General features: G+C 51.1%; 10 protein-coding genes across 10 annotated transcripts; 4 read left to right on the forward strand and 6 right to left on the reverse strand.

Annotated features, from left to right (window-relative positions):
- Positions 1–530: 530 nt before the first annotated feature.
- On the forward strand, positions 531–1,965 carry BJX67DRAFT_371454 (phytanoyl-CoA dioxygenase family protein; the record flags this gene model as incomplete). The annotated part of the gene is made up of 9 exons (XM_071031089.1): positions 531–663; positions 728–825; positions 880–962; positions 1,017–1,134; positions 1,209–1,310; positions 1,379–1,490; positions 1,547–1,625; positions 1,687–1,787; positions 1,853–1,965. The coding sequence occupies 9 exons, from the start codon at positions 531–533 to the stop codon at positions 1,963–1,965; spliced, it is 939 nt and encodes a 312-aa protein (XP_070887381.1).
- A 952-nt stretch (positions 1,966–2,917) lies between these two features.
- On the reverse strand, positions 2,918–5,144 carry BJX67DRAFT_56507 (homeobox domain-containing protein). The gene is made up of 3 exons (XM_071035169.1): positions 4,763–5,144; positions 4,551–4,662; positions 2,918–4,490 (listed from the first exon to the last, which is right to left on the reverse strand). The coding sequence occupies exons 1-3, from the start codon at positions 4,945–4,947 to the stop codon at positions 3,039–3,041; spliced, it is 1,749 nt and encodes a 582-aa protein (XP_070887382.1). The 5' UTR covers positions 4,948–5,144; the 3' UTR covers positions 2,918–3,038.
- A 95-nt stretch (positions 5,145–5,239) lies between these two features.
- On the reverse strand, positions 5,240–6,697 carry BJX67DRAFT_350699 (uncharacterized protein). Its single transcript, XM_071028843.1, has 2 exons — positions 5,347–6,697; positions 5,240–5,297 (listed from the first exon to the last, which is right to left on the reverse strand). Exon 1 carries the CDS (start codon positions 5,977–5,979, stop codon positions 5,656–5,658), a length of 324 nt encoding a protein of 107 aa, XP_070887383.1. The 5' UTR covers positions 5,980–6,697; the 3' UTR covers positions 5,240–5,297; positions 5,347–5,655.
- BJX67DRAFT_56539 (cation diffusion facilitator family transporter) lies at positions 6,445–9,055 on the reverse strand. The gene is made up of 5 exons (XM_071035170.1): positions 8,471–9,055; positions 8,340–8,390; positions 7,463–8,292; positions 6,952–7,405; positions 6,445–6,856 (listed from the first exon to the last, which is right to left on the reverse strand). The coding sequence occupies exons 1-4, from the start codon at positions 8,767–8,769 to the stop codon at positions 7,005–7,007; spliced, it is 1,581 nt and encodes a 526-aa protein (XP_070887384.1). The 5' UTR covers positions 8,770–9,055; the 3' UTR covers positions 6,445–6,856; positions 6,952–7,004.
- A 5-nt stretch (positions 9,056–9,060) lies between these two features.
- BJX67DRAFT_350706 (uncharacterized protein) lies at positions 9,061–10,078 on the forward strand. The gene has a single exon (XM_071028844.1). It carries the CDS (start codon positions 9,367–9,369, stop codon positions 9,787–9,789), a length of 423 nt encoding a protein of 140 aa, XP_070887385.1. The 5' UTR covers positions 9,061–9,366; the 3' UTR covers positions 9,790–10,078.
- A 1,068-nt stretch (positions 10,079–11,146) lies between these two features.
- BJX67DRAFT_56570 (putative RING finger domain protein) lies at positions 11,147–12,063 on the forward strand. The gene is made up of 3 exons (XM_071035171.1): positions 11,147–11,454; positions 11,520–11,699; positions 11,764–12,063. The coding sequence occupies exons 1-3, from the start codon at positions 11,351–11,353 to the stop codon at positions 11,945–11,947; spliced, it is 468 nt and encodes a 155-aa protein (XP_070887386.1). The 5' UTR covers positions 11,147–11,350; the 3' UTR covers positions 11,948–12,063.
- Positions 12,064–12,173: 110 nt separating this feature from the next.
- Positions 12,174–14,423, reverse strand: BJX67DRAFT_371456 (putative C6 transcription factor; the record flags this gene model as incomplete). Its single annotated transcript, XM_071031090.1, has 5 exons — positions 12,174–12,533; positions 12,587–12,875; positions 12,933–13,356; positions 13,413–14,133; positions 14,199–14,423. 5 exons carry the CDS (start codon positions 14,421–14,423, stop codon positions 12,174–12,176), a joined length of 2,019 nt encoding a protein of 672 aa, XP_070887387.1.
- Positions 14,424–15,114: 691 nt separating this feature from the next.
- Positions 15,115–17,507, reverse strand: cdcA (phosphoprotein phosphatase CDC14; the record flags this gene model as incomplete). The annotated part of the gene is made up of 3 exons (XM_071034217.1): positions 17,066–17,507; positions 16,416–16,947; positions 15,115–16,366 (listed from the first exon to the last, which is right to left on the reverse strand). Exons 1-3 carry the CDS (start codon positions 17,112–17,114, stop codon positions 15,115–15,117), a joined length of 1,833 nt encoding a protein of 610 aa, XP_070887388.1. The 5' UTR covers positions 17,115–17,507.
- Positions 17,508–17,907: 400 nt separating this feature from the next.
- On the forward strand, positions 17,908–20,153 carry cps1 (Gly-Xaa carboxypeptidase). The gene is made up of 3 exons (XM_071028845.1): positions 17,908–18,299; positions 18,368–19,719; positions 19,771–20,153. The coding sequence occupies exons 1-3, from the start codon at positions 17,968–17,970 to the stop codon at positions 19,818–19,820; spliced, it is 1,734 nt and encodes a 577-aa protein (XP_070887389.1). The 5' UTR covers positions 17,908–17,967; the 3' UTR covers positions 19,821–20,153.
- gta1 (glutaminase GtaA) lies at positions 20,153–22,678 on the reverse strand (the record flags this gene model as incomplete). The annotated part of the gene is made up of 8 exons (XM_071034218.1): positions 22,413–22,678; positions 22,057–22,349; positions 21,557–21,999; positions 20,919–21,502; positions 20,663–20,865; positions 20,467–20,610; positions 20,283–20,418; positions 20,153–20,231 (listed from the first exon to the last, which is right to left on the reverse strand). Exons 1-8 carry the CDS (start codon positions 22,604–22,606, stop codon positions 20,153–20,155), a joined length of 2,076 nt encoding a protein of 691 aa, XP_070887390.1. The 5' UTR covers positions 22,607–22,678.
- Between the last annotated feature and the right edge of the window lie 336 nt (positions 22,679–23,014).

Here is a 23,014-nt window from a genome sequence, read left to right on the forward strand (position 1 = left end):
GAGGGTCACAGCTCGACATACCGGGATTCTGTATTGCGGGTAGGAAGGTGAAATGGGAGAAGAGACGATAGTCCGTTATTATATACCAAATATGTCACTGATATACAGGCATCAACGAGTGAGAAGCAAGATGAAGTAAAGGTTTCCCCAGCACGAGGGGGGCGCTAAGGGTAGTCTCCTAAACACCGCCATCTTCCCGGAAGCTCAAGCATATGGAACTGATGAACGCCCTCGGTGCCGGACCGGGTATTTCAACCGGAAGCTCCAATAACAAAAACGGGGATTGGGGTCGAAGACCAAGTCTTTTGGGGGGAGGGGGAGGGGGGGAAGCTGTTGATAGGGGAACAGAGCGCAGAATGAATCCTTTGCAGGTCCCACACGGGAGATGACGAGGACCTGCGGCTTGCAGCAACCGGGCCGGGGGCAGGTCAGCTGCTTGGATGGAGGGGGAACCATTCCTCTTAAAAGCCGCAGATGATATTTCTCTTCTCCAGGTGTTGGAGTTTGTCAAGACCAAGCTCGTGCCCACCATGGCCCCTTCACTCGTCACCATCGACGCCTCAGAGCCCCTCGACAACATCTTCGAGATCATTGCCAGAGATGGCGGAGTCATTGTTTCCAATTTCCTCTCACCTGAGCTATTGAAGGAGTGCATGGACTCCAGTGAGTACTCAGACGGAAGGCCCCGGAGTCTCCTGTACGAAGCGACTAATCGACCTTCTGCTAGTCGAGCCTTTCTTCAGAGGCCGCAAAACCTACGACTCCAACGCGACACACGATGAACTCGGTCCTGATTTCTTCCCAGCGGGATCACAGCGCGTCTACGTAACCAGCCCTCCCTCATCCCGACGTAACAATGCTTAACTGGACATACCTCAGGCCCTTCTCTCCAAGGTCCCAGACCAAATCGTCAAGATCATGCGTCTCCCTGTTTGGCAAGGTATCATGGGCCAATTTTTGAAGTACGGCTCAGGACTCCTCTACCAGAAGTTTCCAACGGGCTAAACCACAGCTAGCGATGAGTTCTCATCCTACACGGGAGAGAGGCTCGTGCCCCAGAAGAGCGGATACATGCTCGCATCTACTGCCGCCCTTCGTCTTGTACCTGGAGCAAAGCCCCAGCCATTACACAGAGTAAGCTCAGACATGTTCCGGTTCCCTTGCTTAGGGGCCAGTCACTGATGTATGCGTAATAATACCAACCACAGGACCAAATCGCCTACCAAATCCGACCCGACCCCAACAACCCCCTCTTCACACCTATGGTTGGCTGCCTAATTGCTGGATCGAAGTGTACATACAAGAACGGCGTAAGTTTGCGCCCTAAAGTTCGACCTATCCTACCAGGGCGAGCGTCGACTTATATGCACGGACATAGGCCACCGCAGTGATCCCTGGTAGCCATCTGTGGGGCCCAGAGCGCATGCCCAAGCTCGAAGAGTGCACATATGCGGAAATGGAGCCCGGCTCCGCTCTCTTCACTCTTGGTTGTGAGTTTAGCTCGGTCACTAGCTCTTTGGTATAGATCCGCGGCTCACCCTTTCAGCAACCTACCACGCTGCAGGCGAAAACAAATGCGAAACAACAGACCCACTAGCTCTACGGACCCTCTTCGCCGTCTTTGGGTGAGATAAGCGTTGTCGATTTTCCGTTATGTTTGGAGACAACTGATTGACCATCTTGCAGCCAGCGGGACTACTTCCGGCAAGACCAAGACGAGGTTCTGTCTACGCCCGTTGAGATCGCACGACGACTCCCGGACGATATCCTTAAGCTGGCTGGTTACTGTAAGCTATTCCGTGGCCCATAGGAGTTAAGTTCCTGGTGTAGCAGATATTAACTCCCCCAACAGACAAAGCGGTTGGCGGTGTCGGATATGTCGAAGACCACCAGAGTGCTGTGGAGTTCCTACACAGAGATGAGATAGGGACAGGCAAGTTTGGGCAGGCGTATCTTGCTGTTTGATAGGAACGCAAAGGCGAGAAATATATAATCATTGTGACCGTTTGCCAACGAGTAATGAAAGAAGATTAGAGATCTGACCAACTTTCATGTATTATTCGGGGGTTGTCTCCCGCGTATTGAGTTAGGGCTTCGGGCCTCGGCGGAAATCCCCTAGACCCCGAAGCCCCTGACTGACTCAGGAAGACGTCGACGGTTAGACTCGATGAAATTCTCGCGTGGAAATTCACTCGGAGGATGCACTTCTCACAAATATTTGGAAGTCCCAAAGAAATCAAGCTGTAAAATCGGTCCAGAGGGGTACTGGGTGCCAAATCTCAACGTCCACTCCATGCCAGCTCTGGTGCTCTCTGATCGAGCACCGTTTGTATCAACGTTCGCCGCCCCCACCGGCAAATCTCCAAAGCGAAGACACCAAAAGTCCAGGGCTTGGGCAATCCGATCTCGGGTCCAATCACCGCGGATATGCTCCAAGCCAAGCCGCGAGCGAGTCAGGAAAGCTCTCTTGGACCTTCCTTTTGATTTCCTGAACTGGGGAAAAGGCGGAGCGGGGATCTGAAGGGTTGGGCCTCCTGTCGAGCTATCATTCCGTGACATTTTCTCGGAGACCCATCACTTTGGTGAGCAGCCCCATGTCGCTTACCTTCCCTGTTGAGGGAGTCCCCTCTGTCATCTAGAATCAGAGACAGCGCTAGTGACAAGCGCCTGAGTCAGCCGGCTCTGAATTGAGGGGTGAGCTACTTGGGGTGGCCTGCAATTCCAGGGGTACGCCTTGTGGATTTCCATGTTACCACTATCGCTCCGAATCCCAGGTGTCTCAAAACAGTGTTTCATTATCCAGGCGGGAATACTGAAAGGTTGATGCCATCTCCTCAACAGCCAACCCTGATCGGCATAACAGACTCATGACAAACGAGCGTCGCTCAACAATCATACAGGGCGTCATCGCTTGCTGGCTTGCAGAATCAAGATATGGCCACACAAAGCGAATACACAGATTACAAACGAAAGGACATGATTCAACAAAAGAAATTGACGAGGTGACATGAAGCTGGAGCCGGGTATCGTCGTGGGCTTCATCTCCATGCACCTTGGCTCAAGGATAGTAATCCTTGGATACAGTCGAGGTCTTCCTTGTGGCTTGCAGTGCTCCCGCTAGTGATTAATGCGGAGACACCAGGGTCCAGACCTGACATGGACTTGGTAGAACCGCCTCCCGGTTTACGATTCGCACCTTGTGCAAGTCGCGAGCGCCCTGCAGAGGCCAGGGTATTGTTGTACGATTGGCCGCTTCTCGCGTTAGATTCTTTCAGAACGGGTCTTTGGGGGTGATGGTGGGAATTTGTCCGTCGACGAGCGTGAGGGACCCTCGTCCCGGGTACCCAATTCTCCTTATCGGAATCTCCGCCTTCCAGGTCGAGATTCTCACCAACTTTGGAGTTTTTCGACATTTTGGCCGAGACATATGTCTTGTCGCCCAGAGCTTTACAGTGAGACTCTAACCGACCCAGGGAGGAGACAGTTCGAGAGAGTTTCCGCCTCTTCTTTTGCATAGCCTGGGAAATGGGCGTGCTCTGATTCTCGAGGGGATTGGGGGTGAGCAGAGAGACGTGTCTTGCAGATAAGCTCCGAGTCAAGGAACGTTGCCCGCCTGGCCGTGAAACTCCGGGGGCAGCGTTTGGCGTGCTTTGTGAACTGAACGGCGTGGAAAGCGCACTCCTTGCATCGGTATCGAAGAAGGATTCCCAGTTTCGGGGATCACGGGACCTTCCAAAACTTCTCTCCTTTTCTAGCGAACAGCGAGGCGTGCCTAGAACAACAGCGCTGTTACTTCTTCGAAGGGTCGAGAGCCTCGGCCTGCGAGCCGAAAACATAGAGATTCGGTTTTTAGACGGTGACGGTTCGCCATTAGCGCGGACAACTGCTTTCCCGTCGGCAGACATGGAGATCCGAAGTGAATTTCGACCCTTCGGTGGAGATGGAGTCAGTTCGCCTTCCTTTCGCACCATAGCCTCTCCATCGAACGACAACGATATCCTCAAGGCCGGCGGTGACTTGAAGGTATTAAGACTCGGCGTCGTTGATCCTGCTGGGATTGTTCTGCCACCAGGAAGGTCTGATCCAGATCGCTTCCTTTTGGCGGAGTTCTGGAGCTCATGGTTTGATGTGTGTCCGAGGTCCTGCAGCGAGTCTAGCTCGACAACACCATCGTTTGGAACCTGCTGACTCGAGCCGGGTTCAGATGTTGCGACACTTGTTTGGGAGCTTGCTCCAAGTGGATCCGGCTCATCATTGTACCGTCCGTCCACCACAAACGAACCAGCCTCGGACAGATTTAGCCCTTGCTGACCATGATTAATACCACAACTGTTGTCCGGTTCCAGCCCGTTGGAGGAGTCTGACATCGCAAGGGGGCTCCCGACACTCGTACTCGGTTTCAATTCTTCGGACAGAGGAGCAAGAAGTTCGTGAGGCTGCAGAGGCCTTGACTTTCGACGGTCATTCTGGCGACGGTTCTGGAACCAGATCTATGTTTGGAGGGCCGTATTAGAGTTAAACCTAAGTTTATACATTCTCAGAGAGCGTACCTGAACCTCCTTTCCACCCAGTGACACGCGACTGACGATACTCGCACGCGCCGCCTTATCTGGTTTTGGGTTACGTTGATACTCTGATTCGAGAATCGCGTGATCTTCTGGGCTATACACATGCGTGAACAGAGTCAGTGCAATCCGGGCAGTTGAAATTGGGCATCCAGATTCAGCTGAAACAGCGGAAGAGACGTGTGCATGGGGCATACCTAGTTCGACGACGCTTCTGCCGTGCAAGCAATTTATTATCCACGCGTGGCGGGAGGTTTTCCGTCAATGTCTTCTGAGAGTGTACCAGAAAAGCATAGCTGGAGGACGCTGGAGTGGGATCTGATTCCTGGTTTGAAGGCGGAGATGACGAGGACGCCGCTGTCGCGGGCTCGAAACCAGACATAGCGAGTATCGTCAGGGCGGAAGCATAGGGGGAGGGCAGCAAAGAGCAGTCAATTAGAGTCAAACAGAAAAGTACCGAGTAAAAACGAGCAGCACCATAGTGTGGGGGAATTGAGGAAGAAAGATGGGCAAAGACTGGAGTGGGAATGTTCCCCGTGAAGATTGAGCTCGTGCGTGAAAAAAGATGCTTTGATCCCATCGCGTCGCGATGTGGACGCGGCGGGCGTGCAGCAAACGGGGCGAGAACACCAGCTCCGCTCGCCGCAGCTCTCGGCCATTCCCGAGTTGTCTCTTGCAACCCCCACCACTCACCCACAGCTTCACCGTCAAGAGTACGCAAAAGATCACAAGGTCAGTAAATTATCTTTTAGTCCGGAAACCTCCTTATTCACTTCCGCAGTCTTTCCTGTTCCGTCGACTCGATGTAGATATCCGGACTCGCCAGAGCAGCCCAACGTTATTCGAGCAAATGGCTCACCACTTCCAACGTTCTCCTGTTCCATAAGAAGCTCTACCCTACGAAAGAACGCTTTGAAGCTCGGTTGCACTCGATTTGGCTGTCAAATCCCCCGGGACGCTAATTGGGACTTCACGACTCTCAGAACGAAAACCAGTACATTACAACCATATTCGTAAGTATTAACGCGCGAACCCTGGTGCGACCACGCGGACGACACCCAGCATTCCCGAGGTTCAGAGAAAAAAAGTCCTAGGGTACGAATTCCGCAAGTGTCAAAATTCCGACCCCGGCTGAGACTACTTCCACCCAGTTGGGTCGTTTTGCGGCGAGTAAATGCACTGCCGGCCTTGCCAGCTGCAACGCCAGCGGATATTCTCGAAACTGAAGATCCAGCCCTCCTACCACGTATAGCGAGCGAGTCGCCTCGTTACCTCTACCTTCCTCTCCCCAGCACAGCTTTGGCCCGACTGTCTCATCTTCCATTTTTCCCATTCTGCTTCCCGCTTTTGGCCACACTCGCTTCGTTTCATATATGGTATCCCAGGGGAATGACTTGAACGGGCCGCCTTTCATCCTCGAAAGGCGAGGTGACTATGAGAAGGCAATCGAGCTTCGCAAAAAGGCTATCCGTCTCCTCGAAGCAGCGGCGGAGAGATTCAGGAAATCGTCGAATGTACGCAAAGTAAATCGGGATTATGGAGAGGCAATACTTCTCCCCTCGCCAAAAATCTCCCAAGGGCTGAAAACCGCCTTGTAGGGCGACGTTGAGGCGAGGCTTTCCCAACCGCACCTCTTGCAGCCACCACCCACAGGTCCATAGCCCTTTCCGGGTCGTCGAGGGACGCGAGGTAATCGCTTAGTTTTTCCGTTTTGGCAACCAGGTCTCCGCGATCTCGATCGGTCAAGTCAAAGCCTCAGCTCACATGCACCAGCCCATTCAACGGAGATCTGGATATAATGGCCAGCGCCGAGATTGACATCTTCTGTACCGCCTCTGCCGCTTGGCGAGAGATCTGCCTTGGGAAAATCTTCAAGAGCCATTGGTCAATTCTCCTCTTCCTTGCCTCTCGTTCACGCCAGGCTTAGGCTCCCAACCGCTGAAAACTTCTCGACGAGGAAGCACGAAACCCTCGGAGGTTTATGGTTAGTCCTGTCATGTGACCCTCGGATGATTTCCGCAATTGAGCTTCGACGCGTAAAACGCGAGCTCACGTGACTATCGGTCAAGAGACGTACGTTGAGAGTTTCATTTATGATATATATTATAAATGAATTTAAAATATCATGTCACAATTCTGAGAATTACGGTAGACATACCTTCCCTTATATATAATGTCCAGTTGTCCGTCATTTGTATACAGTTGTTGTCAACTGGGGAAGACAGGAAAATCGGATGATCTCGGGTCTCTCCCTGATTCCATTCTCAACCCTTCCAGGTGTACTGGGAAGGCTTTGAAAATGGGAGTGGTTAGAATTGGAAATTTTCTATCGTGATCTTCGGGAGTTTAGTGAAGACACGGTCAAGGCACCGCAACCTCAACCCACCAGACGCCTGCTAGGTAGTACGAGGAGAGTCTCTTAAATTCGACCTATACCGGTTAAGACTCTTGTTGATTCATATGGCTGGGAATATTCCACGGATCATAGTCCATGTGGACAAAAGCCCGCTCAACGGTAGGCAGGCTCTCAAGCATATACTGCAAACTCTCGCCAAGGTCATGGCTATCCCGCAAACTGGTCTTGCCTTCTAGTACTATGTCTACCTCGACATTGAGCAGGTCCCCCGCATAGTAGGCTCGCAGATTCTGGACTTTGAGGATCGATCTAGAGAACCGCATGGTCATGTAAAGGAGAATGCTGACATCCATCGGGGATGCTGCCGCGCCAGTTAGATGGCGGATATGCTCACTGGCGGTACTACCCCAGTTCCAGATAATATATACTGAAAGAAGCAAGCCTCCTAAAGGATCGAGGAACCAGGTCTTTGTTAGGCCGCCGACTAAGATCTTTGTCAGTAGTTTTATAAAGCTTGATACCAGTAGGTATCAACACTTACTAAGTGGGAAAACAATACTAAACCAATTAAAGATTACATCCGTCATAGCATCTTGTGCCAAGGCCTGGACGCTCGAATTATTGATCAATCGACACCAGAGCCAGCACAGAAATTTAACAACCACAGTGCTGGCCATGACTACCGCTGAAGCAACAGAAAGATGTACGACGGAGTGGCTGGAGGATATCAATTGGGTCATGGATGTGATGGCCACTTGGAAGAAGGAGGTAACCATGACCACAGCAAAGACCAAGACACTCAGAGGCTCGAGTCGACGTCGGCTGATAGGATATTTGTGGCGGTCTTGCCTCCTGATAAGGGCGGTGGTAATCCAAACAATGGTAGTACTCAAAAAATCTAAAGCCCCATCCACCAAGCTGGCAAGAACTGATACTGAATTCGTCATCAGCAGGGCGGCAATCTTTGCCGCCAACAAAATGACATTGGCAGCAAAATTGACGTATATTGCGACTGTCACAATGCGAGCTCCACTATGGACAAAGTCGTGACCCTTCAACGTAACTCCTGGCAAAGGCAATCCATTTTCACTCTGTGTTGGAGGCATAAGCAGCGAGCTTTCACTAGGGATTCGATATAGGTTTCGGGGTGTCCGCTTGATCTTCTTTGGTGGCTGACTTCTATCGGGGCCGTCAAAGGAACCGTAATAGCCCGTTTCATATGCATTCCTGGTTGTTCCGTTCGCATACTCCGTGATTGCGCCGTCATGCTGGTAGTCCACAATCAAACGATGGGGTAGTGATGAGTCCAGAAGCCGGTCTATATAGACGTACTGCGAAATAAGATCGTTGTTTCTCTCGTAGAGTTGGCGCCTGAGAGCGTTAGATACTTATACATACAGCGACAGAGGAGTGCATACACTGATTTCGTCAATCCCTTCAATACGTTCGGGTGTTGATAATACTGGTGCCTGAAGCCATCAGCACGGGTTGCTCAATCGACACCAGAGGCCGGGTCGGCCGAAATTGCCATGACTCCAGAAATGCGTACCAGTTGAATGGCAGTCGACCTTCACCGATCAAATCCCGCGCCCGCGCCAGTGCGGGCCGTTCAACCCGATCCCGGAAAGAAGTAACGTCATCACGCTCGGCATCCAAGAACCCATCGGACCTCTGGGTCGAAAACGACCGACGTCGAATGAGTGACGGAAGATATTGACCTCTCGTAGACAGGAGTTCGCCCTGAGAGTTCAAGCTCGGCCTTCTGGGTCGAATTGGTGACTCAGTGTCTGATGATGGTGGGGAAACGGGGAGGTGCGGCGGAGTCCTCGAGCGGCGAAACGACGCCATTCGAAAATTAACCGGTAATCGGGCGTGATTTGCAAATACAGGCAATTGATGAGTCGTGCAGGTGCCGAGACAACATCATTTTCTTCTCTGAGGAACCATGACGGGATTCGTGCGCGAAACGAAGGCAGCTGTAGGAATGGTGAAGGTTCGGAGGATCGATGGGAGGGCGTCTTGCACGAGACGAGGACCTAGCGTGGGCGGCAACCCAATACGGCTAGCCCCGAAACGGTCGAGGCGTCAAGTGTCGTGCCAGCCCATGCTCCTGGAAGCTCTTGCTGCTCGAGCTCCTCCACAGAGAATCGCATGAATTCAAGCAATCATTTCAAGAATCCTTCTTTCTGGGCCGAGGACAACGATTGGCTGTTCTTTTTCGAAGTCAAAGGTCGTGGAGAAAACAAAGCCGTGTCTCATCAGGACTAGCGAGCTTCGTCCGCCTAGAACACCCGCCGGAAATACCACTTTTGCAATGCTCACAGGATGCTTCAATTATTATTGCACTTTGCTGCGACAATTCACAATGGCAACAAACACCTGAGATTTTGCCCTCTTGCTTTGGACCCGGGATTTACTTGCCAGCCCTAAAGTTAGGCCCTTGGTATGATATTTGGCGCAACCGGCATTACTATTGCTCTATTCTGCGAGGCCGCCCTGAACTCGCAGAATGAGGAAGGGCTCCGAATGTCTTACAGCATTGGCAGCGTCTTCGTCATTTTCTGTGTCACCATTAGTTTCTCCTGGTCATTCGGGCCTTGCAGTTGGCATGCCATTTTCCGCAATCCTCCTTCGCCCTTCGCAGCTAATGAACGGTGTGGGGTCTACATGGCCGAAGTCATGCCGATGCAGATTCGTGGTCGTGGAAATGCCTTCGCCCCGGGAGTTGGAAAATGGGCCGTCAGCACGATCTGGGCGCAAGGGTCGCCTATTGCTCTAGGCAAGACCGGGTGGAAGTTCAACTTCATTTTTGCTGCTTGGAGGAGATATCCCCCTAGCTTAAGGACTTGCTTGAGAAGTGAGTGCTAATCTCTATATATCAGACATCCGCGTCACCCTCCCAATCATCTACCTCTTCTTCGTGGAAACCAAGAAGTCACTTGAGGACATTGATATTCTCTTTGGCGGGCGTCTGGGTACCCTACCAGAAGACATTACCATCAAGGATAGCGATGTTGTTGCGACCAGTGAGCACCAGGACAAGAGGGAAGTCTGACAGGAACCTAGTTATAACAAGATAAAACAAATGCTATTTAAGCACCAATTGTACCATGATGCAACTCTCAGATTCACCCTATTTGTAGATCCCCCAACCCCGACCCCGACCCAAACCCCAACTCGAACCCGAACCCAACCAGCATTCATAAGCTCGACCCAATCCAACACTCTCTTCTGGCACATGGAAGTAATACCATCCGATGGAGAAAAGCGATTGATTTTGGCGGCGGCCCCGCCCTGGTGGAATTCAAGACTCTGGGGATGCGCATCGTGTGGCGATCCTCTGACAGACATCCTATCAGAGCGTCCCAAAGTAAGGTTTTGTTGATGATCAGCTGTGCGTCTCCCAGCACTTCCAAGGTTGGTTGGATTCGCAACCAGACTGGGCCTGGTCTTGGCGTGGCGTCGCGGCGATCGCTCAGGCCGCTGTGATTTTCTCAAACCATTTCTTCGCTACTTCTGATCGGAGACGTGAGAAACGGCATTGACATCCATGCCATGATCTTCAAAGTCGGCGTGAAGCGGTCTAGGGTGCTCTGAGGGAAATTTACAGAGATGGCTTAGAGTTAGGGCAAGCTGGTGGATGATATTGAAGAATTCTTGTCTTTTCGATCGAGTCATATCCTCCAAAGCAAAGGAGTTGTGCGATCCCGATGGAACCCGGCCGGCGGTCTCGATTGTTGGGTGTGGCTGACCAACCTGAGCTCGTGTGGGGCGAGAGAAGACTCGCGGGAGGAGCTGCGACTGTCTTGGGGAGGAGTCACTGGTTCCAAGGAGGCCCACGCAACTCTTCACATGATTCTTGGTGCGGGGAGGACTGTCCATTTTGTTGATAGTCGGGAATGGCATGGCATGGCATGGCGTGGCACGTCCATTCATCACCCAAAAGATCAGACCCAGATCAACGGCCTCCGCGTTTGTTGTGAGGAGGAGGCAAGGTTGCCCCTCACGCCATCCCGCCATCCGCTGTCCTTGGAGGCTGTACTCAAGGTTAAGTTACACCATCCAAAGTCTCGTCCTTCTTCTGCTCCTCTTTTCTCTTCCCTCAATCCTGTGCCTGACTGCTCTCTCTTCCCTTCGGAGCCGGCTTCTTGTCAAAAATGCGATAGGAGAAGGCCCCCTACCTCTACGTCACTACGGTTGAGACCGTTCATCAATTGAGAGTTCTGGTTATGGCCTGACTGACGGACCAAAAAGAAAACTCCGGTCGCGATCGGCGCCAGGTGAACAAACGAAATCGCGGAAACATACCAGAGGAATACCAATAAACCAGGCGCTGCAATCTCGATCAACTGGGCTTGGGTTGCGCACTCCTCAAGGAGCGACCGCTTGGTCGTTGGCCCGCTCTCTATCCCGCGTGACATCTTGAGACATGGCCACAGAGGACCAGGATCGCAACGAGGATAAGAACGGCCATATGAGCATTGTCCTCGGCGTTGGACTCGGAATTGTCGCCTTAATCGTTATGTGTTTGATGTGAATTTAGCACCTCGCTCAACAGCGACCATCTTGGTGATTGGCAAGGCTAATTGGTACTTCAGTTTCACCGTCTTCATCAACCGCCGCGAGCGCCGGCCATCGAAGAAGAGCAGGAAAAAAGATTTCAGCGACAAGCTGCGCAAGCTCGACGCCGTATCCCCAACTCGAACTCTGGAAGAATGGTGGGCCAAAGCTCACGGACCTCCTCTTCCCTCTGACTGTGCGGACAATCAGTTTATATGGTAATTACTCCGGACCTGCAGCACTCCTACTCTTGCATCCCAGGCTAATCCCTCGTGTCTGAAGCGCCGTTTGCCTTGAACCCGTCCTCCGATCGCAGGAGATTCGAGAATTGAAATGCCTTCACGTTTTCCATCGAGAATGTCTCGAAAAATGGTATCTCCAAGACCATTTCAACTGCCCTCTCTGCCATAGAGCGTACTATATCCAGGAGTCGCGCCCAACGAACGATTTCGTATGGATGGTATAATTTGAGTGTTTAATTTGAGAGTTAGGGTTTGAGAATTTGGCCGTGATATCCTTTTTTTCCCTCCCTATGCGTTCCTGAATTCTTGTCATTCCAGCACGGTGTTTGGAGTTCAGTGTCAAACTGAGAGGGTATCAGTAGTCCTTGTCACACCCAACTTGGGTTAGTCGCTGAATAAATGTTTAATCTCGTGCTCCACACCATTACCCTGGGGCCTCAGGGAGTGATCTCAAAATGGGAATCCATCTTTCGACGGTAATTCAAACGGATCAAACTCCCAGTTATCAGGGCTGTACCAGCTCAGCAAGCTGTACAACCCGTTGTTATCGCCATCCAGGAGTTCCCTTTGCGAAGGCTGCGGGTCCAAAATCTGATCTAGGATATCCGAGAGCTTCTTTTCGACTGCCTTGCACGTGCGGTAGTTGCCCTGGCCCGGACGTGCTGCCCATGACAAACATGATACAAATATACTTAGATTGCGGATCAGTTCAGCTCGTGGGGGCATCACTGGGTGAGGTCCGGGCTCCTTAGTCTGACGTAGGAGCTCGAACGCTAGAATGCTTGCACTTGGAAGTCCATAGTAAAGTGCCTGCAGTTGCGTTACTATTGGATCTCACCCGGAATCGATGGAAAGAAACTTACAATCCAAGATTGGTGGATGCTCGTATCCTCGGTCATGTCGCGATCGCCAGTCATTTCAATGATAAGAGATAAGACCTCTCTTGAAGTGCTGAAGAGTGCCTCGTGGCCGGTATTTGTACGTTTGACAACCATTCTCTGCACCAGAAATAGAGTATAGAGATAATCAAGGTAGATGTGGCGTCTTGCAAAAGTGATAGACGTAGGATCCCTATCAGTCTTAATGTGTCTATCATACCGCAAATGAGAGGGGCATGCATTCCATGTCTCTTGCGCAGTCTCGATTACCTCACTAAGACAAATTTAGCCATCTTAAATTGAAGAGGCAGGGAATGGAACACTCGCTCACTTGTATTTTCGTAGGATATCCGTATCGTCAAATGTTCCCAATGCTATCTCAAGAGCCTGTTCGCGAAGGACCGCTAGTAGGAAGCGGAGACGTTTCATACTCACTCGAAGATCGTTTCCGCGGGGATTCCACCCCGCCGCATCCAAATTTGAGATGGCTTGGCTCAGGCGTTCGCCACCAGCGATGAGTTCCTCGTCGCTCAGGTCCATTGGGGGAGAGAGTGCACAGTACCGGTAGTTGATGAATGGAGGTCTCCCCACGAACGTGGACAGACATTTATCAGCGTAGAATGCGGAAGCGAAACAGCCTTTTCTCCATTGATGGAGGAAGGCAGGGCAGTCTTGGGCGCCGGTACTTTCTTGGTGAAGGCCGGCGGCATAAATAGTGGCCGTTAAACTACCAAGCCTGCGCCAGGCTAGATAGCCTGGGTCGCTAGTCAGTCTAGAGTAAACCCCAGTTCCGGGTACTATGATCACGCACTCGTATCCCCATAGTATTGGGTCCTTAGAAGCATATCGTTGTACTGATAAAACCCAAGAAGCTCGTTGACCGATGCAGGGGTATCGCAGAACCCGAGGCAGATATTACTCGCTTCGATTACTTGAGCCCGAAGCATGTCTCGAGCTTGAGCATCAGGCGCTACTCGACTGAAATCCGGGTCAGTATCCGCAGTGGACATCATCGCGATGCCTGACGTGGCCAGCACAATTCCCACGGCCTCCCAGCGCAGGTTTTTGCCGGTAAACATTCCGCAGTATTCCTCAACGGTCATGGAACTATGCGAAGTCAGCGGATGGGCTGAGCTTCGGAATATTTGAGAGACGAGGTCTTGAAGTTGGGTTTCAAGATTTTGACTAGAATCCAGGCTGTCGAAAACCCTCCGAAGAGACTTCAAAATAGCTTCCATGACTATATTGGATACGACAGCCATCAAATGCCCAGCGTAAAATTTGCGAATTAGCGTATCACATATCGTGCTTCGATGGAGGAATTTCAGCACCTCCAGTCCTGACTGAAGACGAAATCGGTCAATTGGCTTAACCAAGACCCCACCGGTTGCAGCACTATCTTCTTCAAAAGAAATATCGGTGCGATGCTCGGTAAGAACGGCTGAGAAGCTCGTTGACCCCAAGTAACCTGGGTTGGCTGATGGTGGTTCCGATGTGACGCGAAGCCCAGGGTAATCAGCCGTAGAAGCCGACTGGGGACTGGAAGTGCTACAGCAGATTTAGAGTATGGAAGAGATGCATAAGATCGAAGAGAGACATACTCTGAGGACTCTAGTCTCGGTCTTTTGACTGGACCGGCAGGACCCGGGCCGCCCTGCTTCGTCATAGGGGCGGGATGATAGAAGCACACTTGAATCCGGTTTTTGGCAATACACCGGCCGCAGACAGGCCGCCCATGGTCACATTTGAGCTTCGATTTGCGACATGGCTCACAGGACTGGAGCAGTCCGTTGCGACGGACAGCAGCCGCTGATTCAGTCATGAGAAGGATTGGGGCGCGGGCTACGATTTAGGTAAGCCACAGAAACCCCATAATACGAAAATCTGGTCCGCAGCGGCCGGAGGAAGCGAAGAAAGAGATGATTCTTGAGGGTGATGGGAAAGAAGACAAGTTTGAATGGCCTTCGCGTTCCTGCAGAATCAGGCAAAAACGACCGAGATATGAGCTAACCCAAAGAGGACATCGTGACATTGGGTCAGGGCCCGCACAGTCCCTTTTCCTCCTCCCTTCAGGTTGCCAAATGAAGGAGGACTACATGTGCAGGAGAACGCGACAGTGTGCAGGTCGTTAACCAAATTGTCATGTCGACGTAGGCTGTATATGGACACATATACACAGACTACTCTCCCTCACTTCTGATCATCCTCAAATCGTCAAGCAAAACCACCCGGCAACCAGACGCCACTACATACCCAAATCAGAAACGAACCGCAGAAACCTATATTCAACGACCACCATGCCAAACCACAAAACCAGAAGACACAGAAAACGTGACTTGGCTAAAATAGCAAAGACAGCGAAGACTATGCAAAATTATCTCCCAGCACACGGACAATAGCGTGGCGAAAGCAAGCAATATGTCAAACGCCAGGAATACATGTAACAGGATAATGTTATCGTATCGAAAGCTCAAAGTGCTCGAAAGTTCGTGGCTAACCAGGCCATGTTTCATTCAGGCTTTCACGCGCGTGGGACTTCCAGTGCTCCCGATGCGGCCACTAGGCTTTCGGATACCTTTTGAGTCACTTCTACTCTCAGTGGCCCGGCGAGAGCTCGACCGGACCTTGGTCATCGAAATATTACCGCTTCCCGACTTGGCGCTGACTGGTGTTTTGGGAACGGTATGTATAGCGCTCCCCCAATTCTCTCTCTCCTCGTGAATGTCGTCATTCAGCGTATAACTAGCCGTGACCGTAGCGGAGTAGCTAACCGATCGCTGACCAGGCGAGGCCAATGGGGATTTCGATGAGCGCTTGGCAAGCATTCGGAGTTGCGCTTCTTCTTCGCTCTCAGAGTTGTCAGGGTTGAATCTCTGGCTTTTGTGCTCGCCAGCCTTGTTGGTATCTTTCTCCGTCGCGATATTTCCAGAGGTTGTGCGCGAGTAGGGGTGATGACGGGAGTCCTTTCTGTGAGACTTCCGAGGTTGCCCTGGCGTGGGAGCTGGTAAATTCTCATCGTTTTGAACTGCGGCGCCTTCGTTGTGGTCGATTTCTCCGAGTGCGAACCGCTTCGACTGACTATTGTTCGGTGGAGTGGTTGCAGCCCCCGCGGTTGCCCGATGTTTAGCAGGCGATCGGCCCGGAGTAACTGGATTTGGATGGATTTGAGCAAGCTTTTCTTTCATCGAATCTTCGAACCACCATTCGCGGAATGAGCCCTGGTTCAGATGCAACCAGTGTTGTTGGGGACCAACAACCATCCCAGGGCGCATGAATCGCATGAAAGCAATGACTTCATTTGCCGTGAACCCATACCGGTAGATCAAATAGGCTCCGATTAAGCAGCCCGTGCGTCCAAGCCCAGCTTTGCAATGCACCGCAATAGCCTTATGTTTCACGGTGATTATTTCGTGAGCCATTTTGATGAATCTCCGCACGAGTTGGAGCGGAGGGCATGTACCATCCTCAAAGATCATATCGATATGAGATATTCCTAGAGCCTCGAAATAAGCAGGCGAGTATAGCTCAGAGTTCAGCCGCACAACTAGCCCCACATTGCGGGAAGCGAAGTGCACAAGAACGTTCTTGAAAGGAAGGGGTAATCGAGAGGAGCAGACTTCTGAAATGGTGGAAGGCAGGGCGGCATACTCTGGGGTATCTCGGGGAATTGGCGCTACAGGTTGGTGCTGCGGAGAGGCGAAAGCGAGGAACTGAGGGCTGATCCAGTTGAAGTCTCCCATATCAACCCGTTCGAACTTTTCATACCTGAGAAATATGAGTCAAGGTCAGGTGGTTTGGGCAGCAAAGTACATACTCTTCGAGACTAAAATCCTTCAAGCCGCACAGTCCTTGCTCTTTTGCTCTCCAAACACCGTATACGACGTCTTGAATATTTAGAATAAAGTCCGCCTGGCTGTATCCAGCATCGCGAAACGGCATATATGGTGGGTCCGCCTGCGCAATTGGGGCGAGTGCCAGATGGGGTGGCCAAGATTGGATCAGGACCATGTAACAGGCGACCAGGCATGCTGCGTTCGCTCGGCTTCGAGCGTCCGTCCGAGAGTAGAAGACCACCGCGCGCTCGCAGTTGGCAGGGTCCCCAAGAAGATCGTGAAAATGAACCGCGAAGCGGTACAAATGACCAATATGGAGGGGACCAAAGTCCGCATGGAAAGAGTTGTAAAGAAGAGTATCATCCACTGTGAAATACACGGGGCTCCGCTTCTTGGTGCTAGGAGTAGTTGTTTGGGCTCGCCGTTTGCTCGGAGATTTCGGCTGCTCAGGAGGGTATGGAAATGGCGTTTTCGCATCGGGTGGGTGATCATAGGAAGCAAGATAGAGACGATCTGCATCATGCGGAGGTTAGAATCCAAGTATTTAGACATCAGCAGCAGCAGCAGCTTGCACGCGAGCACCTCGTGCTAGACCAATAGAAGATGAAAACGCGAGATGGAGCGAACAGACCTTGAATATATTCCACTACCTGGCCATAGCCAGCATTGGGGCCGGCCATGCTGTCGTTGGAGCGATTTGGTCACCAAACAAGAGTGCGAAACAATAACAAAGACAATGAGTCGGAAGGTGAGGAAACCAGCGCGGAATCAGGACCCCTCGTGTCAATACCCTGCAGGCTTGGGAGCGTACGTCTCGTCTCAGGTGTCAATGGCTGATGAAAACAATCAGACTAAGCAATCATGATCTGGCTGATTTCTCCCAAATCAAACAAATACTGGGTGGTAAAGTAGCGGATATTGTAAGGATATAAGCGGCGCGGGTCTGGTAGAAAGAGGATAGAGAATAGGCGAGTCAGAGAGGAATTTGTAGGTTATTGGCGAGAGAACAAGAAGGTGAAGCTGAGCAGTGGAAAAGATGGCCAGACGAGAGATGCTCTCAAGCTTGATCAGACCGTTTGGGGAGGCACCAAGCACGCTGACTGGCTGCTGCGATGTTGTGATGCGCCAGGAGGGGCTTAGCGTGGGTGGTTGACAGGACAACATTTTGTGCCTGAGGCATAACAACATTCCCACAACAAACGTCACCTGACTCTAAGAGGCAAACAGGACAAACTTGAGGACAAGCCCTGCTCCAAAGTATACACCCCCGTCAAGGGCTGTGTAGTTTGGTCTCAGCATGCTAGAACCCTCTGATAGCTCAATAATATTGATGACTCTTCCAAATCTTGTTATCTGACCTGCCCCGGAGTCTTGATAGTTTGCTCCAAGTCTGTCCCTCACGTAGCTTGTGATTTTACCCCAATAATAATTACCCCACTTCCTCGAATTTCCAGGTTTTCTCCATCACACTCTTGTTCAGCTTCATTCACCCATATACACGGGCTACCTGGTGCCTTCCTTTGGGTCAATAAAATGCGCTTCGTAAGGTGTCTAATTGGCATAAACCTCCTCTCCTGCGCTGCGTCCTTTACTATTCCTCCTTTTCCCCAGCAAATCCTCGGCAACCCCAAGGCAGGGAAAGAGAAATGTCCCCTCCCCCCCAAAGTAACCCTTGACGACGACAATCTTTTCCCGTCCCTTCGATACCCCCAAGATGAAACAGTACTTCAACGCCAGGTCAGCAGATTATCTAAGGCCGTCCAGATCCCAACTGCGGTCACGGATTCAATGAAAGATCCTCATGACGAGTCATTCGCGCCGTTTGTCGAATTCCATCAGCTCCTTGCTGAGCTATTTCCCCAAATGTAACCCCCATCTTCGCTTTTTGTTCCCCCACGACCTTTACGCATAACTAATGCAGGATTGGATAAAGACACTCCAAATCTAAAGTTGAACGGATCAACCGTCTCGGCCTGGTCATCACGCTTGATCCTCCGTCTGGCACAAGAAACCAGCCGAAAAAACCGCTACTCTTCACAGCCCACCAAGATGTCGTCCCAATCGATGATGCCTCAGACTGGACTCATCCACCCTTTTCAGGCTATTTCGATGGTGAATTTGTCTGGGGACGAGGTAGTAGCGACTGCAAGAATGGACTCATCGGTCTTCTCTCCGTCGTTGAGGACTTGTTAAATCAGGACTGGACGCCTTCGAGACCCGTGGTCCTAGCGTTTGGATTCGATGAGGAAGCGCACGGGTACCTCGGTGCCGGGAAGATCGCACCACTCTTAGAGGAGAGATATGGGAAGGATGGGGTCGAGTTCATCCTAGACGAGGGAGGAATGGGTCTTTCAACCCTCCGCTCATCTTCGGCTTCTGCTCTCCACGACGAGGAAGACAATGTGATATACGCCCTTCCAGACGTGGGCGAGAAGGGCGCCCTCGACATTATTCTCTCCCTCTCTGTTCCCGGCGGTCATAGCTCCGTCCCACCAAAGCATACGGGAATCGGAATCATGTCTGAGATTATATACAATCTCGAAAACACCGAACTAGACATTTTCACTCCCAGTCTAGGGCCCGACCACCCCACTCGCCGCATGCTGGAGTGCCAGGTTCACCATTCTCCGCAGTATGTAGAGACTTGGCTTGCCTCAGCGCTGGACTCAGACGACTATGCCGCGACAGCCGAATCGGTTGCCCAATCTCGTGGAGATGACAGACGTTTCACGCTCCAGTCTTCACAGGCGGCGGATATATTCAATGGAGGAGTAAAGAGCAATGCCCTCCCCGAGAAGGTCCGCACCGTGGTGAATTACCGCGTTGGACTACATCAGACGCCCGATATGGTACAAGAACGGGCAGAGAAGATCATTGAGCCCATCATAGCGAAATATAATCTGACCTGGTCGAGATTTTCGGACACCGGCAACGTTGGGGCTGACTCTGGTGTTGGAAAGGGCGGGCATTTGACGCTGTCAACCTCGCGTCCCCCGCTCAGCCCGGCCCCTGTGAGCCCGACAGATATAGAGACAAGTCCCGTCTGGGCGCGCTTTGCCGGAGTTACCCGCTCCGTCTTCGAATCTGTTCCGAGTCTACGAGGCAAGACAGTCGTCGTCAGCGGCGATATTATGACCGGGAACACTGATACCAGGTTCTACTGGAATCTGTCGCGTAACATTTACCGTTGGAGCCCCGCTCGCGAGGGCCGTGCCCTGAATATCCACACTGTCGACGAGAGGATTGGGATTGATGCCCATTTAGAGGCAATGATGTTGTACTACGGTATGTCCTTGCCCCAACCGCCACACAGCTTTAGAAGACTAAGTATCACAGATCTCATCCGTGCTTTTGATCAATGGGATGGCGGGGTAGACCAAATCTAGACCAAATCAACATACTGTAATCAAGGAGCGGTTGTGTTGAACTCAGGGTCGAACCCCAGCATCTCATATCTGAGCGTTACAAAGATGAATCCTCATAGCGATATTAGGATTGGCCCCAAGCAGTGCTGGTTTGTAGCCTAATATCCATGACTATCCTAGTGATACCTATTTTCAAGGCGAAAAAAATATATATATATACTTGCAGCCGACGCTATATACGTTTGCAACATATAGCGTTGATTCAATTCATTGAGACACAATATTTAGCGTGTAATCCTCAGTCTATTGGTACCTGCGTGAGGAAACCCTTCAGAACCGTAAGACTTAGAAACTCACGGGCCTTGACTGAGAAGCAGCAATGCGAAAGCGCCACCCATTACAGGTCGAGCGATGAATGTTATTTGGGGGTAGCTAGTTAAATTAGTTGATATATTCAAAAATAGCATAGGCCTTAATACTTACTCTCCTGTTACTGTATCATAAAGGTCGGTAAGTGCACGGCTTGTTGGTGTTTGATTTATCCACTCAGCAATTAGGCTGATGAACATATCTCGAGTGCTCGTCGAGGCAACTGCTGCCGTGAAAAGCTCCCAGTCCCCTGAGAACGGTTAAATATTACCCCAGGTATGGCCAAAGAGCAACACACCTTTAGTGTACTGATGCCTGGTATCTAGCGGCACCCCAAAGGTGTTCTGGATTGTTGGATAGTAGTTGCTTTGCATATCATACACAGAGTGTGGCACTAGATTCAAACCCAATTCACGATCAGCGTACAAATTGTAAAGGAGACCTGCGAGGATCGTCAGTGCTGCGCAAAATCTGCTTCTTGGAAGTGTACAGACCATGGGAGTCGTTCGACCCGTACGATAATGTTGTATGCGGCTGAGCGGCGCTATGTGCGATGCCCAGGGTCTGCCACCTGTTGATGTAGCCGTGGGCATAAGCTGTGAGATTGCTTGCATCGTCAGAGTGGCCGGTCATTCTAGCGATTACAGACATAGCCTCAATGCCAATGATTCCCTTTAGAGCAAGATTCGTCTGATTCCTGAGTATGCTGTTAGTTCAACACCCAAGATCCCAGAAGTAAGCAGCACGTACGCCAAGGATCCCGCGAAGTCATCTGTTGATATCTGGTTTGCAGGATAAAGCGCGTCATCCACCAAGTAATTCGTCCACTCTCTCAGCATTGTGTAGTGTTGCTCAAGGTATTCTGTATCATTAGCTTCCCGCGCATATGCTAAAGCCATTATCACCATATTTCCGCACTCCTCCAATGGCATTGGCTCGTCATTACCATCAGGATGGCCCGTAGCATTAGGGTAGTGAGTTCCAATATCGTGCATGGCGTACGAATTTGGATAATGCCCGGATTCCTGAATCTCAAGGAGAGGGCGCAGTAGAAATTTTAGTAGTTCTGGGTTGGTGTACAGGAACACAGGATGAGCAGGAAAAATCACGTCTACAGTGTTCACGTTACCATTGGAAGATATCTCTTTCATAAAGATATAAGGGCCTTCGCCGCGACCACAGAGCTGTGTTGCGCCGAAGGCTTGACGGGTGCTGAGAGATGTGATAGTCAGGTAGTTCTGCCCAGCTGCAGCAACGGAATCTCGAGCGACTTGGTCATCAAGATCCGTGGACATCGCATTCGAGGTATCGTAATCATTGTGAAAGAATTCAAGCTAAATGGGAGTTTTTAGCGCGAATAGGGCGTCCGGATCCTTGGGAAGACTCACTGCCTCTAACGCTGAATCGAAGTAACTCGTCCACAGAGAAGGCACCGGAGTAAGGGTGTCGGAGCTACCAGCGTACTGGACTGCATCAAATTGTGCCAGCCCTATTGAGAATAGAACGCTCGTGGTTGATTCGATGGCACCAACGTCATGAGCGAAGCCGAACACCGGCCAGTTGTTTGAAATGGCCCTATAGTTAGCATCGTTGGTATTTCTGAGCCTTCCGTTATTCGTGAATTCTCGGCGAACGTCAACATCCGCACCAGCCTGGTAGGTGAGGCTTTCTGCGTTATCGGTTGCCCAATACCATTCGCCCCATTCTGCTTGGTCTCTGTGTTCAGAGAAGATGAGTGGAGTTTGGCGATGGACCTTGTGATATGCCACCCCATTGCTGGTTACACCATAATCCCACTGTGCAATGGCAGTGCGATCACCAGATACCCATTCTAAGATACAGGCAGAATTAGCACCTGGCTCTTTATTGTGGAATACAGCGAACCCACCAGCTGATATATCGGCATACACCTGTACCTCATGAGATTGCCCATCAAGCGAGCTGACGCTCACATCAAGGTATGAGAATACAAGTGACTGCCTCCGCAGGTCATTCGGTGTAATTGGTGAGAGAAAACTTATTTTCATTTCCACCATGTCGCCCACGTGCATAGTAAATATGCTTTTTGTGGAGGTGTACTCATAAGCAGTCTGATTCACTGTGGTCGAACCTGGAAGACCCATCCATGTGTAAACATGTCCGTCCACACGTACTAGCCCGGCCCAACCAGTTATTTGACCTCTGTATGAACAACATTCAATTAACCTATTTTGTTTACTAGAATCCGGGACTTAGCACACTTACTCCCAGAACGTCGGCCATTCTCCTGCCAGATAGCCTCCATTACCACCGTTCCTGCCAGCAGATATCCAGGCACTCAGGTATGGAGATTTTACCGCTAGAGGTATGGCTGGCGGACGGGCAGGGGAAAAGGTCGATGTAGCGTTTATAAGTGCAGCCAACGATGTGCACGCCAAGTAGAGTTGAAGGAAACGCATGTTGATCTGTGTTGGAGGGGCCTGGTCTTCAGCTCAAAGGCACCATCTTCATGCCGAGAACGGTTTCCAAACTAGACTCGAAAGAGATAACAAAACAGATATCAAAATAGTGGCGAAGATCCAAGTAGTAATGCGGCCCTTAGGAATGTCCTGTGGAATGTTAGGAACGCTGATGCAGCTGAGATCTCGCATTCCAAACGGAAGAAGGAATCTTATAAGACTCCGAGAGCCGAGAAACCACGTCAAGTATGTGAGATTGTTATCTAGGCCCTCCAGAGTCTCGAGCCAGAGTGCATGTACACGCATGATAGAAGTTTCCCGAACGTCGTCTGACCTGTCAATCTGTCTTTAGCGGCTCATGTAGTGGGAGATGGGCACCTTAGACAGAACGGCCGAGGAGCCAATCGC

Source organism: Aspergillus lucknowensis (assembly GCF_044049455.1).
Source record: "Aspergillus lucknowensis strain CBS 449.75 chromosome Unknown BJX67scaffold_14, whole genome shotgun sequence".
NCBI classification, from domain to species: Eukaryota; Fungi; Ascomycota; class Eurotiomycetes; order Eurotiales; family Aspergillaceae; genus Aspergillus; species Aspergillus lucknowensis.

What these genes read in the sequence shown, in the direction of transcription:
- BJX67DRAFT_350706 (XM_071028844.1), top strand. Translation starts at nt 9,367, where the DNA reads ATGATATTTGGCGCAACCGGCATTACTATTGCTCTATTCTGCGAGGCC.
- BJX67DRAFT_56507 (XM_071035169.1), bottom strand. Translation starts at nt 4,947, where the DNA reads ATGTCTGGTTTCGAGCCCGCGACAGCGGCGTCCTCGTCATCTCCGCCT. An exon ending in CAGAAGCGTCGTCGAACTAG is followed by an intron (nt 4,663 to 4,762) that starts GTATGCCCCATG and finishes GCATGTGTATAG; the next exon opens with CCCAGAAGATCACGCGATTC. An exon ending in TGGGTGGAAAGGAGGTTCAG is followed by an intron (nt 4,491 to 4,550) that starts GTACGCTCTCTG and finishes CTCCAAACATAG; the next exon opens with ATCTGGTTCCAGAACCGTCG.
- cps1 (XM_071028845.1), top strand. Translation starts at nt 17,968, where the DNA reads ATGCGCTTCGTAAGGTGTCTAATTGGCATAAACCTCCTCTCCTGCGCT. An exon ending in GCTGAGCTATTTCCCCAAAT is followed by an intron (nt 18,300 to 18,367) that starts GTAACCCCCATC and finishes GATTGGATAAAG; the next exon opens with ACACTCCAAATCTAAAGTTG. An exon ending in GGCAATGATGTTGTACTACG is followed by an intron (nt 19,720 to 19,770) that starts GTATGTCCTTGC and finishes TAAGTATCACAG; the next exon opens with ATCTCATCCGTGCTTTTGAT.
- BJX67DRAFT_350699 (XM_071028843.1), bottom strand. Translation starts at nt 5,979, where the DNA reads ATGAAAGGCGGCCCGTTCAAGTCATTCCCCTGGGATACCATATATGAA.
- BJX67DRAFT_56539 (XM_071035170.1), bottom strand. Translation starts at nt 8,769, where the DNA reads ATGGCGTCGTTTCGCCGCTCGAGGACTCCGCCGCACCTCCCCGTTTCC. An exon ending in GGTCGACTGCCATTCAACTG is followed by an intron (nt 8,391 to 8,470) that starts GTACGCATTTCT and finishes TGATGGCTTCAG; the next exon opens with GCACCAGTATTATCAACACC. An exon ending in AAGGGATTGACGAAATCAGT is followed by an intron (nt 8,293 to 8,339) that starts GTATGCACTCCT and finishes TAACGCTCTCAG; the next exon opens with GCGCCAACTCTACGAGAGAA.
- BJX67DRAFT_56570 (XM_071035171.1), top strand. Translation starts at nt 11,351, where the DNA reads ATGGCCACAGAGGACCAGGATCGCAACGAGGATAAGAACGGCCATATG. An exon ending in TTAATCGTTATGTGTTTGAT is followed by an intron (nt 11,455 to 11,519) that starts GTGAATTTAGCA and finishes TTGGTACTTCAG; the next exon opens with TTTCACCGTCTTCATCAACC. An exon ending in GCGGACAATCAGTTTATATG is followed by an intron (nt 11,700 to 11,763) that starts GTAATTACTCCG and finishes TCGTGTCTGAAG; the next exon opens with CGCCGTTTGCCTTGAACCCG.